At 35.7% G+C, this 15,626-nt stretch overlaps 1 protein-coding gene across 2 annotated transcripts in view; it reads left to right on the top strand.

Moving 5' to 3' along the window:
* Positions 1 to 15,626, top strand: part of TTBK2 (tau tubulin kinase 2) — an 82,643-nt gene that overhangs the window by 48,855 nt on the left and 18,162 nt on the right. The window contains exons 8-14 of one of the 2 annotated variants that reach the window (XM_058855401.1): positions 519 to 611; positions 1,583 to 1,708; positions 4,602 to 4,759; positions 5,727 to 5,943; positions 7,327 to 7,538; positions 8,628 to 9,225; positions 14,306 to 14,554. In XM_058855401.1, coding sequence (XP_058711384.1) covers positions 519 to 611; positions 1,583 to 1,708; positions 4,602 to 4,759; positions 5,727 to 5,943; positions 7,327 to 7,538; positions 8,628 to 9,225; positions 14,306 to 14,554 — 1,653 coding nt within the window. The remainder of the gene's footprint in view (positions 1 to 518; positions 612 to 1,582; positions 1,709 to 4,601; positions 4,760 to 5,726; positions 5,944 to 7,326; positions 7,539 to 8,627; positions 9,226 to 14,305; positions 14,555 to 15,626) is intronic. The other variant, XM_058855410.1, reaches the window with a different exon arrangement.

Here is a 15,626-nt window from a genome sequence, read left to right as displayed (position 1 = left end):
ACCATCTCATGTAGCTGGAAGCAGTCAGTCACACAGTTACTCCTTTTTTGTATTCTTATCTGTGTGTTTATTATGTAAAAATTAATAGCTATGAATTTTGTAAAAGGATAATGTAATTTACCAAAAAAAAATTATTGTACAAAAATAGTGACTCTAATACTTATATTTGGTGTTCAATTGTATTGAAAGTTAATAAGTTAAAAAAGTGAAGCTACTGAGTTTTATGAGGCACATATTGCCCAGTATGTTGTCTTAGCATCATACTCTAAAGAAATCTGAATAAACAGAGATTTGCAATGCTATTTAAATACACTTCAATTTTATTTTATTTCTCTCTGTCTTTTGTGGAAATTTACTTGTATGTTTCTCCTTAAAATAGCCGCTGGATTTAATTAACTTGTTTTGCAGCATAGGTTATATTAAATTTTATATAATAATTTAAGTTTTGAGCAGTAAACTTATCTTCCCATTTGTTTAGGTATTTGTAATATGCTTTAGAATAATATTTCCTTTTACAGGAAATGGGTCGGCATGATGACCTCTGGTCTCTCTTCTACATGTTGGTGGAATTTGTGGTTGGGCAACTGCCTTGGAGAAAAATAAAAGATAAGGTAAAGCTAGAGGTGAAACCAAAGAGTATAAGGCAGGTTTACTTCTGTATTCCAGGGAAATGCTGTGATAAAAGTTCCTCTTAGAATCATTTATTAATTTCAACATTACATTTTCCAGAGTTTTATAGTGTAAGTTTTTGTGGCTAGTGCCATGGCATAAAAAGCAATCAAATTTTATTAAGTGTTCGAGGAGGAAAGGAGGCTATACTTCTAGATTGAAATGATTGTAAAGGGCAGATGTAAGTATATATTTGCAACTTACTTCATTATTCCTGTTATCACTTGAGTACCTTATTTCACCTATCACACGCTTAAAATTTCTAATCTGTTTTGATTATTTGTGAAATAGGCATTTCTTATTTGCTGGATTGGGCAGTATGCAGTAGTGCCTTTAGTCATATGTCATAGGTGAAGTATGCAAAGAACCAATATCTAATCAGCCTGCTATTACTTCTTGCAGCTTCTTTTGAAATCATACTGAAATCAGGTTCTCTCTGATGTGGTTTATGTATTGGTAGATGACAGTGTGGTGTATAGGTAGCATCTCCTTTTTGGTTTTGATTTACACATCTTACATGACTGAATATACACCAAAAAGGGACTGAACTTGATATGATGCAACAGGAAGTTTAAATCTTTAAAATGTACTGTTAGAAAGGGTTGGAGTGTTTAGTGATGGCTCTTTGTATCAGTCAGCATTCAAACACAAACAACACAAACACAGTGGAAAACTAATGGCTTTTCATATTGAATTTGAAATTTGTACATTATTTTGCAAGCATACTGAGGCTGAAACCAGAATCTCCTATCTTGCTCTCTGGTGTGGAATGGCCTTTCTCAGTACCATTCAGTGTAATTTAGTGACCTGTCTCTCTGGTTAGTAGTGTATTGAATGGCTGTAACAGAGAATGTGAGTATGTTGTAAGAGAGAATGAAGGTGTGCCAATGTTTGTTGTGTTACTTACTCCTAGGAGCAAGTGGGCTCCATTAAAGAAAGGTATGAACACAGACTTATGTTGAAACATCTTCCTCAAGAATTCAACGTCTTTCTGGATCACATCTCTAATTTGGATTACTTCACAAAGCCTGATTACCAGGTAAACACTTGTACTATTTTCTCTTTCTGTTTTATAAGGAAAAAAAATTATGCTGTTTCACCTTCAATTTACTTTGATTTCAATGTGTAATCATGGTAGTCATTATGGTTTGTGCCACCACAAAGTTAATTTAATGACCATTTAGTGCCACAGAAACTCTGTGGTTCAAACATGTTATTTTTTTCTATTTGGGAAGTGTAAGGCTGTTAAGTTTCTAAAAACAATTGAAACCTGCTTTTCAGTCAGTATTCTGTTTGGACTGGGAGCTATCTTACTATCACAGCCTCTAGTGGGTGCTCCCTAAGTTAATTGATCAGATTGTTCTCTCAGTGATTGTCATCCTGGCAGTTTTCCAAAGTCTGGAACTCAGCACCTACAGCTAGAGCTCAACATACACTCATGGTGTGTGTTTTCAAAACTGAAGTATTGGGTACAGAGGTCACAGAATACCAGTAATTTTTCTTTGTTTAAGAGAGTATTGCCTGCTGAAATGGGCAGCCTCTGCTCAGTGGTGAGGTGGTGTGTGCTGAGAGGATATGCTGTAGAATGTCTTAACTCGCTCATGTTGACCCATGATTGAACAATAAATAAAGATAGAACTTTTTTTGAGTTTGTGGGAAGCAGCAGAGGAATGCTCAGGAAAAGCAGGGAAGAAGAGACTTGAGAGTTTTTTCTGTCTTGCACACTGTGAGAAGTTGTACTGATTGAATTGCACACCACGACAAGCTGTCCCTGTGTGCTTTCCTTTGGCTCCCAGAAACACGCATTCCCACTTGCTGGGCCTTTCTGCCTCTGTGCCTTTGTTCAACTCCCTAAATCAGTGAAATCAGAAGGAATGGCTTTCTGTTGGTGTTCAAGTGTAATTGGTTAAACTGAATAAATAAATCTGACCAGTTCTGGAATTGTAACTTTGATAAGAGTGACTCCTCTACTTTGCTTGGTAAGATTAACGAAAAAATCAAGATATATAAGAATTGAAATAAGAGGTGAAAATCTCAAGAAATAACTGATTTCCTGTTAGTAAGTGGATTTCTCCAAATACACCGATATATGATTCTGCACATTTGCAAAACAAATAAATCAATTTTTGTGAAAAAATTGAATGTTAAAAAAAAAACTTATTACAAATACAAAACATGCTCAGTATTCCTGAAAAAGAAATACTTTGATTTTTTTTTTTCCCCTCTTCTCCATTACAAATTTCCATGAAATTTATAGTTTACAATTAAGCGAGGAAAAAGTTTTCAATGTTTTGTGGGCCTGGTTATAAAGACGTATCAGATTTTTTTTCCTATGGTAAAAAGTACTATTGCAGAAACTTTGATGTTGTGTAGAAAAACCTTGATTATAGATTGGTAAATATGTTTTGCATTACAGAACCAGAATGATAAAGCATATAGACAGTCATGTAGTTTTGAATACTTTTTTGTGGTTTATTTGTATCTAACACAGCACGTGCACTCAGCAATTAACATGGTACCAGGACAGAGTTTTTCCATGGTAGAGACAGCCCAGTAATTTACAGTCATTTGGCTATTCATGGAACATTTGCAGTTGTGTAGCTGCAGCCTGAGCCTTACAACAGTCTTGCTCAAGTGCTTTAGACCAGAGCAGGGTGGTTTTATTTAGAGCAGTGAGGGTGCTCCTTTAAACTCTGATCTCTCTTGTGTTTGCAGTGTTATTCCGACCTACTGTATTCTTTATTTTTATGAGTGGGCAGTGAACAAAAATGTGTGTATATCCCTGCTTCGAAGAGTTTACAGTCTAAAAAGTTCATGACTTAGGCCAAGAAGCTATGTTTGATTTGGCAATGTCAGATGTTTATTTTATTCAGGTATTTGTGCATACATTGCCTCAGCCTCCTGATATCATTAAGCATTTGAGTTTGTATTTGCCTTATAGCAGAAATTGATGAAAAGATTTAAAGGAGAATGACCTTAAAAGTTACTTCAGAGGCACTGCTTAATGTTCAGAGGGAGAGAAGAATTAAACACAGAACATAAGAGACAGGGTGAACTATGGCTTTGTGCTCTTCAGTAGGGTTGCAGAAATTACTGGGACAGCTGGCACACAGAAGATTCTTGAAAGTAAAGATTAAATGGGTGAGACCACTCCATACAAGAAAAATGATCCAAACTTCTCGTCTATTTTAAGTTGCCAAAGGGTATGCCAAAGGAGAGTGTGGAAAAATCCCCAGCATCTGGATTGGAAAAAACCCCAGATTTTTCACTTCTAGGGAAAAAAAAACAAACATAGAAATGTTACAGAGTAAGAGAATGATATGGACACAGCCTTCCCATCATTTGTAGAATGAGACAAAGTTTATTTCACAGAGAGAGGAAAGTGATGCCATTTGTTTCTCTGTCATGGACATAAATTTTCCAAAGGCTTTTTCATAGCATAAACTGAGGATTGAAAATTAGACATTTGTACAGTATAAATGTCAGCATTATATGAAGTAAATGATATGTAGTTCTTAATGACAGAAAGGTATGATTTAGCAGAAAAGTATCCTTTCCTGTATCTCATTAATTTCCTTGGTTTCACAGTGTTACCAAATGTATTCTTTTCTCTTCCTCTGCTAGAGAGCCATTGTATGGCATTCTTCAGCAATGTAGTTATGCATCTCTGTGTGTGTGTATGTCTGTCTTTTTGTAAAAGTCTATGGTGTATCTTTGCCTCATGCCTGATAAAAACACAGATGTGTGTGGATTTTTTTTTCTCTTTTAATAAAATGGAATTTTATATATCTTGGCCTCAAAATCTTGAAAAATGAGAAGTGTTTATATAAAAAACTAATTTTTTATGTTGTCAGTATTACAGAAGGATATTTCTTAATTGCTTGGTCTCTTAGACAAAAATGAAGCTTATTGACTTTTTTCTTTATTTTCAGCTTCTCATGTCTGTGTTTGACAACAGCATGAAAACATTTGGAGTTATTGAAAGCGACCCTTTTGACTGGGAGAAGAGTGGAACTGATGGCTCTCTGACAACAACAACAACTTCAACCACCCCTCAGTTGCACACTCGTCTTACGCCAGCTGCAATTGGGTATGTATGGTGTGGTCTCTTCTATGGCAGCCACAGAGGGGCTTCCTACCAAAGGGAAATGATCTCCATAATTTAGTTTTTTTCTGCAGGATTTTGAATGCATAGAGGAAGTGAGGTTTGGGAGCTGTGATTTGAAGCTGCATTTGAAGTATTTCCCTTTTTAGGGTACCAGTTTATACTATCATGAAAGATAAGCACTGCAGTCCTAAAATTACTGCAATAAAAATAGTACTTCAGGAAATTGCATGTAAATTTGCTCATCCATCCTTTGCTAAATCGTATTTTGTGAAACTAAATAATGTGTCCTGAGTTTAAGTGCCTGGAAATTTAACTGCCTGTAAATAAACCCATTGTTTTCTGTAAGCTTGAAATAAAATTCTAGCTGCAATTTCCTTGTAAGTTTGAAAAATGAATAGATCTTTATAAGAAATTTGGAAATAGATTTTGGTTGTGTTTGAAGTAATATTTAATATGTTGTTTGAGACATTATGTAATGAAGTAAATTGGACAAGATGTGATGTTTAATAATACCCATATTCATCTCAGGGGACTGAAGAATATAAGAGGTGTTTATGGATGAATGTAAGAAGTGTTTATGGGTGCCATTAATTTTTTTGAGTAGAAAAATATGTATAGAAGAGCCAGGAGAGAAGTTGCACCTGGACACGATCTCTAACAAATTTTCTCAGATGTGGCTTCAAAAACGTTAAAAAAAACCCAGCTTTTATGTGATAGTTTTTTTGATTTACATATTTTCTTATGTGCCTAAATTAATTAAGTTGTGAAAGCCAGGAAGTAAAAGGTTTTATATTAAATAATTTCCAAGATTTAGTTTCCTGCAGAAACATGATTTTCTTTGTAAGTTTTTGTTTGTTTCTTTCTTTGAAAATAGAAAATAATTTCTGTAAACACATGAGAGTATGAAAATGTTTGCAATTCTGATTTTGTTTTTAAACTACTTTCATAGAATTGCCAATGCCACTCCTATCCCAGGAGATTTGCTGCGGGAAAATACAGATGAAGTATTCCCTGATGAACAGCTCAGTGATGGAGAGAATGTTATTCCCGTTGGGGTATCACCTGAGAAACTACCTGGATCCCCTGGACATCAGCGTCCTCAGGAAAAAGATGTTTGGGAAGAAATGGATGCAAACAGAAACAAAATAAAACTGGGGATCTGTAAGGTACTTTCAAATTTGCACTGTCAAGACCATCTCTGAAGAGTTTCTTGTCCTGATAGTTCACATAAGATATAATTAATAAGGCAGTTGTACTGATACTGATTAGCCAGAATGATCTAAGAAAATAATTTATGGCAGAGATAACACATTTTTTATACTGAAAAAATCAGACAGGCTTTTGAGTCTTTTGCCACTTTATCAGGTTTTTATGAGGAATAGCTTGCTGATAATTTGAGGCTCTTTGTAGTTTACTCATATTTGTTTTCTTCAGACACAATCTTCATGCTTGCTCACTGAATGAAATCAAAGCAATTTTCCTGCATCTTGCATGTGTAGAAGCTGGATCTTAACTTTACAAAAGAAGATTTTAATGTTCTTCAATTGACAAATCATCAGCATGATTGGCAGTGTCCATTTAATTCGCGTGGTGGTTTTGTCTCCATAAGATATGATACCTTTGTACTGATTCAGAGATTCATTGGCTGGTCTTTAGAAGAGAATGCTGCTTCATTTTCAAAAATGGTCTCTGAGAATTGGTTCCTGTCTTCCTTACTCACAATCACAGTATTTCATACCTGGACAGATGTAGCCTTTTTCTTCATATAACAGTGTTTTTAACACGAAAACAGATCTGGTACTAAAATGTTCTTTATCTAGGAGGGCTGTCTAATTTTGAAGCTGTTACTCATTATTTGCTAGGAAAAAAATGTATTGTGGGAAAGACCAAGGTATAGTGCCTGTTTTCAAATGTGCTTATTTGTGTGTTTTTCCCAAAGAGAGAGAAAGGAGATTTTTCTGGTTCAAACAAAGGCACTTTCTGTTACACCTGTAGAAACTAAGAATGATCATGATTTCCCAGCTCTAAGTCATGTTCAGTTATTATTCTAAATCATGTTCAGTCATTATTAAGATAGAATGCAGTTGGGTGAAAACATAGTTTAAAGTCATAGAAATATTTAGTAGATTTAGTGTATAACAGTGTTTTATGCTCCAGAGAATCAAAAAGACAGTCTGGGAGCTAACTTCTTTTTAGTAAGAGCACTTGACTGTAAAGCAGACCAAAGATGCTACTTAGTGCAAAGTTTCAGACTATTATTAAAAAATATTTCAGAGATGGGTGTGAAAAATCAGAATAAATGTAACTGTATTACTGGGTCATTGATACTCCTCAGACTTACCCTGATCCAGTATACTGCCAGTACCTTGTCTACTGTAGGTGTGTGCTGAAGAACATATTTAACTACCTTAACTATGCATGAACTTAAAGACCATTCCAAATACAAATTGGCTTTTCACATTCTAAAAACTTGGAGGATCTTTGCCATGTTGTTCCTTGTCTTCCTCTTGTTTTGGCACTCCTACATTTTTATTTTACATTTTGCACAGGCTGCCACAGAGGAAGAAAACAGCCATGGACCAGGGAATGGAATGCTTAATGCCCCGAGTCTTGGTTCTCCAATCCGAGTTCGCTCAGAGACCACGCAGTTAGACAGAGATGTTCCACTGGTGCGAAAGTTACGTTCCATTCACAGCTTTGAACTGGAGAAGCGTATGACGTTGGAGTCTAAGCCCGACACTGATAAGTTTCTTGAGACCTGGTAAAGAAATTATGTTATCCTTTTGCTAGGATCTTTTAAGGCTATGTGATTTGGATGCTATTATCTTTGCTGTGTGAAGAGCAGGAATGGAGCTATGGAGTATGCTTATGGAAGTTACAGCAAAGTACTTTTCATAATATTGCTCAATTAATGGGTTTCACTACATGGCAGCTATGTTAGAAAATTATTATTGCTAGAATACAGTTGAAGTTGGACTTCCACACCTGGGAATTTTGTATTTCAAGACCTGGTGGTTGTAACCCAAGTATTCATTAACTTTTTCTTCAGTGGCATACTTTTGACAGTCAGTACAACTCATCCTAAAAAGTTGACATTAGGTGCTCAACCGAGGTAACATGACATAAGGCTATATGACATGAGAAGGGAGGTTTACAGGAAGTAGAGTGAAGAAGTTAGAAATCTATGAAGCAGGCTTAGTTATGCCCAAAGGTGTAGAACCAACATAAGAAAATCTTGGTGGAAGACAGAGAACTTAAAATGGAATATGAAGGTAAAGAAGAGACAGGTATATGAAAATGGATTCAGTTTTCCTATGTCTAAAAAGAATATGGGGAGCAGGACACAGTGAAATTTGACTGAAAGGCAGAGGTTTAGTGGGGATACTAGAAGAGAGCTGGGGTGATGACAGTGGCAAAAATCTTCTAAATACTTCATAGGGGAGCTAGGAATTTGAGTTTGTTTGATGAAGCAAATTACACAAAGAATAAGTAAGGAATCGATCAAAGCAATAAATAACATTCTTGAAAGCATATAACATATGTTAGACATCTGTTTCTTCTGTCCCTCTTTGAGTTCCTGCTTTGTCACGGATTAAGTGCAGTGGACATCTGTGGTAACCTCACTACTGAGTTTTTTTCTTTTACAATTCTCCCTTCTGGTCCATCCATCCATTTTTACTTGACATCATACTTATTTGTCTTAAACTGTGGATCTTTGAACCATTGCAGGTTCTAGAATATGACAACAAATTTTTATATAAACCTAATTTTCTTCTGAAAACACTCAAATGTAACATACATTATTTAATTAATTCTTAACTAATTCAGATATTAACTTCTTTTCTCTAAGTTTGGAGAAGAAGCAGAAAGACTTGAAAGTGGCAGAGACTCCTGTTGCTGCTGTTCCTCCTCTTTCTCAGAAAACATCTGTTCCTGCTCCTGTGACTGCCCACACGGACCATGTTTGGCACTATGATGAAGAGTATCTTCCAGATGCTTCAAAGCCTGTGTCAGCTAATTCTCCTGACCACGCTGATGGTGTTATGAGCAATGGATTTGTAGCTGTTAACCTAAGCTCCTGCAGGCAGGAGGTTGATTCTAAGGAATGGGTGATAATAGATAAGGAACGGGACTTGCAGGACTTCAGGACAAATGAGGCTTTAGGGCACAAAATGACTGGAAGTCCCTCAGATGAAGAGCCAGAGGTACTACAAGTTCTAGAGGAATCCCTTCCAGAAGAGCAGTCCAGAGAGGGTGGTTGGGCAGGAAACAACCTTGCTAAGAACCAAACTTCAGGGGTGGAGTTTGCTCTAGACATGGAATGTCATCCTGCTGCATCTGAACAGCTTACAGATAAATTGGAACTTCTGTCTGGAGCTGCAGGACAGCTTCTTGCGGCCACCCCTACAAGTCCTATGGAAGCTCAAGCAGAAGGAGCACTCACTCCGGTAAGAAAACTTCTTTATTCAGAATTGTAAGATGAATGGTAAAGGTAGTGACTAAAATACAGCAGTGTAGCAGAAATTCCTAGTTTCAACAGGTATGGGATTTGAGTCTTGAAGACTGATCTTCCATATTCTGTTACACAGCTGTTTACAGTCACTCATGGAAGTGCTAATTGTTCTGCAGGTGTGACCCACAAAACTGGCCACATTTAACAAAGAGTTACCCATCTATATACCTGTCTACCTAAAGAAGCTCCCTGTGCAGTGATTCCTAATCAGTGAGAGACACACATGTGAATGCATATTTATTGTATTTGCAGTACATAAACATAAAATTACAATAGACTATGTAAAATCCTGTGCTACAGTGTTTCATATGTTCCAGAAAAAATCTGAAATTAAAGAAGTGGCTGAAATTAAAGAGACACTTACTTACTTTCACCTCTTACTGTGATTCCTGCAGTGTTTGCTTCTGGAGTTCACTTTGTTTCTTCCTGTTCCTTCTGAAATTTCTAATGGTCCTTATACAAACACCTTGTTGCCTTTTATGAAGTGTTGATGCTTTTCACTTCTAAAATACTTCTGCAGCTCCTACTTTGCTCCTGTATTTTTCACTGAGAGATTGCTTTGCTTCCATTGTATATTCGTTTTTCTCTTTTTCCATCTTTTCTGAAGAATTCTCATTTGCAAGTTTTTGAACATTTACTTTTTTCTCCTGTCACTGTTTCTAAACAAAGATTTCATTGCCTTTACTTAAGGAGAAGGATAGGGAATCACCTCATGGTTTTATTTCTCCCCTTTTTTAAGTAGATATTGTGGCATCTATGGTCTAAAGGTCAATTCTTTCAAGTTCCCTTGAGCCAAGAAACCTGGCTATATCTTTTCTTCATGTATCACCACTTTTTGTGAAAGTTACCACCAGCTTATTAGAAAAAGAAACTTGTCACCAACTACTCATTTATTGTAAGGTATGGAATATTCTTTATAGTGAAAATTAACTACTCAATATAATTAACTATAGCAGCACAGTAAAATTTCAACTACACGTAGGTTCTCATGGAAAAGGCGAGAACTGTGTTAAACAACAGATTTCTTGAGATTTAGTTTGAAATATTAGTTGCATGAAAGAGTTTTTGATGGGTTAGGAACCTTTAAAGGTGAAAAATTATTTTAAATTTTTAAGTTGTTCAGTTTTTGTATTTTAAGGTCAGTTTTAGTAAAACAGACAAGTAAGAGCAGCACTTGGTCCTGTACAAAATAATAATTATCAAGTGTTTTTATTTCAAAAGCCATTAAAAGCAGCTTGTAATTTTGTATGCAAATATGCTATACAACTCTATACAAATGTGGCTCTTTTGCAGGAAATAGCTGTTTTACCTAAAACTAAAAGTAAAGGTGGTACAAATATTCTGTACTACAGTGCAAAGAATGGACAATATCTTCATCGGAAAAGGAAGAAGCTGCAAAACATAGGAGCAGAAACAGTTGCAAACAAAGTTAATTATTATAAAATGCATTGGAAGAAATACTGGCTGAAGTAGAAACTCAAGTGAAATTATATTTTACTTTGGCTTTGCAGGGAGATAAGTAGTATTTGTCATGACCTTTAAAAAGGGAGAAATTAATGTGGTTTATGTTATGCTGGAAGGGCAAGTAGAGTTGTGAGTGCAAGATGAATGGCAGGAAGGAACTTGGTGTTTCAAAAGTGAATGATATACAATAGAAAATATAAACTGACCTGGGAATAAAGAAAATAGAAATTACTTGGCCAGTTTAGGAGCTGGGAACAGTGTGTCTGTACAGTGTGTCTGCTCCAACTGTGATGGCAATTTGTGTTAGTCTTCTATCTACTTCATTAGCCCTCGAAAGCCACGGAGAGCCCAAGAGGCTATTTCAGGGTGAGTTTTTCTTTTTGTCCTTCATTGATTTATTTCACTTTTTAAATCATACTTAAATATTCCCTATGATGGGTGCTAGAACCTAGCTCTTACAGGTGAGTGCTCTTGTCACTTCACTGGGAGCAAGTGTGTATATATGCCTCTTCTTATTGTCATTCTCTCTGTTCAAAAGTCCTGCTGACCTTAGGGAGCTGTTTGGTTGAGTCCTTTTCTTTCTTCGTGAGTACTTACCCTGAAACTGTTTTTTCAATGTGATCCTTGGTTGTGCATCAGATGCTCTTGTTCTTTAATAATTTTTTCTAGGTAGCACCTTCCTGGCAATAAAAATAATAGGCAAAGGTCATACTTTACTTTTCTGCTCATTTTATTATATTGCACCAGTTACTAAGAGCAGGCTTGGATCCAAGAATGTTAATTTTAGGACTATAAATCAAATGCACGTTACTGAAAGGGGTTAAAAATAGATGTTGAAATTATAGTAGTATAGAAGCTTAATATAATTACTGAAATAGTTCACTCATTTCAAACAGCTTGAAACTCTAGGACAGGCCAGAATTCATGATTATCATGCTTATGAATGTACCTCCCATATGGATTTCTACTGACCTGCTTCACTGTCAGTTAGAAGAAAATACAGTTTTGCTTTTTGGGCTTATTCTGATAGGTTTGTTAAATATGCAAACAGTTACTTCAGTGGTGAATGAATAAAATGGTTTTCCTATCATAAGTCAAGTTTTTTTTTTAATATTTCCTTTTTACTTTGATGACTATTCTTTGTTTTTTATTTCTTTCAGGGCTTTATTGCTCAGTATTTTAGTAAGTAGTAACATGGATGTTTCTGTATAAGAAACTAATATTTCATACACTCACCCATAATTTTATTTTCTCCTGGAGGAAAGAAATTTCTGGTCTACAGTCCTTCCATTTGTAGATAAATATTCTTCCTGAAATTGTGTACGTGGACTTCTTGTAATTGTTGGTAATATCACTTCTCATCTGTTATAGACAGCATCAACATTCTATTAAGAATGTAAAGTTGCACCAGTTATGAATGGAAACTTGAACTCAAAAGATAAGAGAGAAAAATGTGTAAGTTATTGGCTTGGGTGTGAGAAAGTCTCAGGCATAAAAAATTACAGCAAATTATGCTGTCTATTATGAAAAAGGCCTGCAGGTAAGAGAAGTATTTGTCACATTGGTCATTTGTCATTTGTTATTGATCTTGGTTTTCCAGTTGCAATACAGATTCTGTGTGCTACCAGCACAGACCAGTTTGATCTGGCTTAGTTATGGACACAAGGTCACATATCTGTTGAACTCCTCAGAGCATGCTAAGGGTGTACGTGCTGACTTTCTGCTTTAATAATGGCTTTATGTTGATTTTGGCTGCAGGACAGACAGTGTGTGATTTGCTGTAATATCTACTGCTATGAGGCTAATTGCTCAAAAGAATTTGAGCTGATCTACACTAAGAGGGAATTTGTACTGGAGCAGCACTTTGCATCATATGGCTCTGGTTTTCTTTTCCTACACCTGGTACTAATGGGCTAGAGCTGGACTTTCCGTGTTGTGGACTCACAGCTTCATTAATTTTCTGTTCGTATTGAATTGCAATGACCTTCATAGAGTGCATGCACAAAACCTTGCAACATATATTTGTCAAGCAGATATTTCAGTGAATAAGAAATAACGGATTTGAAGTAATTAAACATGTAACAGCTCTTTCTATCTTCATCTTCAGTTTCAGTTAAACAACAGTTTGCTTTGGTGCCATTTGCCTGACAGCACAAATTCGTGTAGATGGGTATATATGTGTGTGTGTGTGTTATAGAGGAGGGTTTTCTGTGTGAACCTATTTATTTTTATTATTTAGAAATATTGCTGAAATGGAAACTTTGTATATCAAGGTACTATTATGTTTCATCAAAAGCTTATTCTTAAGTTTCTATTTATTCCTGAGTTGTAAGTAATTTAATTTTCATGTATCTTCTATCCTCATTCGCTGCTTTTATGAGATACTGGAAATACTTTTTTTTTCCATCTGAAAGTCAACTATGCATTGTGGGAACAGAAGCTTTAGTATTGATGCAATTAAAAGACACCTTTTCCTTAGAAATAGAAATGCTTGCTAGATGTTCTTGCTTTCCAAAGGATATAGGTTAGAATTGCAAATACCATGGTAGGAAACAAAAAGTCACCTTCATGAAGCATGAAGCTTGCTGAAAATTTCCTTATCTCTTCTCTTCATGGTTTTCTCTAACTGTAATTGGAACAAAGAATACAAACTATGTATAGCAATCTCATTTACAGAGACTTAAATGTGTCACCATCAGATATTTATTCAGTGCTGGAAAAGGTCTTGCAAAAAACTGGTTGATTTTAGCTTTGTATATCAAAGCTATAGGTTTATTAGAATCATCAATAAGCAGTTTAAAAATGTACTTTGTCTAAAACTAATAGTTTGGAAGACTTTACAGTTCCTATTATTTTTTCTTACCTCTTACCTAAATGCTCAGATTAATGCAGTTCAAGATGAAGCAATTGTTCCTTGATTCTCCAGGCCAGTGTATCCTCCTAGTCTGGTCCCATATTCGGGAAATTTCATCAGAATTTTTTAGTATTAAACTTACTGATTAATCCTGTCAGGTGCAGTTCTTAAAGTATGCTGCTATTGGCACAGGAGTAAAGCCTCCAATGGGTGTATATGCTATAAGTGTAGTAATCTCAGAAACATGGATATGATATTGTGAAGATGTGCTAAGTGTTTGAAAGGATCAGTCAACTAGCCAGCCATCAACTGATGTACACAACGTCCTTGAAATAGGCTCTGTGAGTTTATTAAATTTCCACTAGATTGTTACTGGCCAGTTATAATAGTTGCAATGGTTGGACTTAAAGAATCTGATTTTATTTTCTGACCTAAATGATTCTATGATTCTAAGACTGAGTGAATGAAGAGGTCAGCTAGAGAAATTATGATTATTCTTGATTTTGATATTGGATTTTTGAAAATGGATGATGGAAAATGTGAAGATTAGATTTAAGACACCTCTTAAATTATGAACTTTCTGCCTCTTAGTGAGTTGTGAGTATGGTTTTTTGAGGGAATGCATAAAGGCAAGACAAACAAGAATTATTAAAATATATTCAACCTTATTTTCTTCCCTGCCATATTGTTCTCACAGCTCAACTCATGTCATATGCTGCATTTCTCCACTCCGAGAATTTCAAGTCCCATCCTCCGCACCATGAGCCCTATAGCCTATCTATCCATCCACTTGGACCCTCTGAGGGAGGCTGCTTTACCAAGGAGTCAGTCAGCTGAGAGCCACTCCTCTTCCTCCTGCTCAACTGGTCGTAGGCAGCTTCCTGTCATTCCCTGTGGCAACAAGTTCCCCCCTGTCATTCGCATCTCAAAAGCACAACCTGAGCAGGTGAATAAGCCTCATCTTCATAGAAGTGACTGCATTGTAGCAGTCATCTGCAAAGTTTAACATTTTCAGTCGCTCTGTGCAGTCTGGCAGCAGGCATATGCTAATCATACTGCTATACACAGCATCCAAAAAATGTTTTGAAGGATCAAGCTGGGGAGTAAGAATGGATCTTTTCCAGGAATAGAGTTGGGAATACTCTGTGAGGAAGATATTTTGTCCCACTTAGAAGAGAGGAGTATTTAAAGAGCTGTTATTCAGGTTAAGATCTGGAGCACAGAGCATCTCTGGATGTTCTGGAAAACAGATTCACTTCCTCAAAGATTTTCTCTTGAAAAGAGATAGGATTATGAAATATAGAAATTTTTTTTTATTTTGCTTTATTTAAAACTAAGAATAATGGGTTTCTATAATCACAGTACCAGCTGAATTTCAAATTGGGAGCACATATTGAAATTTGGACTATCCTAAATTATTTTAATGTGACAAAAAGGGATCAATCAAATTCAATAGAAATAGATAGTTTCTTTGGAAATTAGCAAATAATTAATTTCCCCCCTGCCTACAGTATATAAAATAAAGATGGCAATTAATAGGGGTCACGGGTAATGAAAAATGTCAGTAGAGAAAGGGGGCTTTTTATAGTTTTGTATTTCCAGTTTCATTTCAATATGGAAGATGAAGGCTTGCAATCATAATTGAAGCAATTTTTGTATTAGTCACAAAAATGTTGAGATTTGCTAAGTAGCAGGAGTTTGCATTGTTGGGTAAAGCAGTATGATATAGCATTAATGCATAAGACTAACATATCATCATCATTTTACCATTAATATTTCATTTGGATCATATTTTGTGTTGCCTTTGATTGCCAATGTATTTTTCAGTATAGTTCTATATTACAGATGGTGTGAAAAATGAACAGGTGTATTGATATTAAAAGTAATCCATCAACCTTAGTTACTTCCAGAATTCCATGGGATCATTGATGTGTGATAACAAGTCAAACCCCTGACTGTTTTCCAGCTGAATATAAAGCAATCTGTATTTCTGTGCTTGATGTATAGAAACAAACAGT

Source organism: Poecile atricapillus, chromosome 1 (assembly GCF_030490865.1).
Source record: "Poecile atricapillus isolate bPoeAtr1 chromosome 1, bPoeAtr1.hap1, whole genome shotgun sequence".
Lineage (NCBI taxonomy): Eukaryota > Metazoa > Chordata > Aves > Passeriformes > Paridae > Poecile > Poecile atricapillus.
This window is presented reverse-complemented; position numbering and strand designations above follow the sequence as displayed.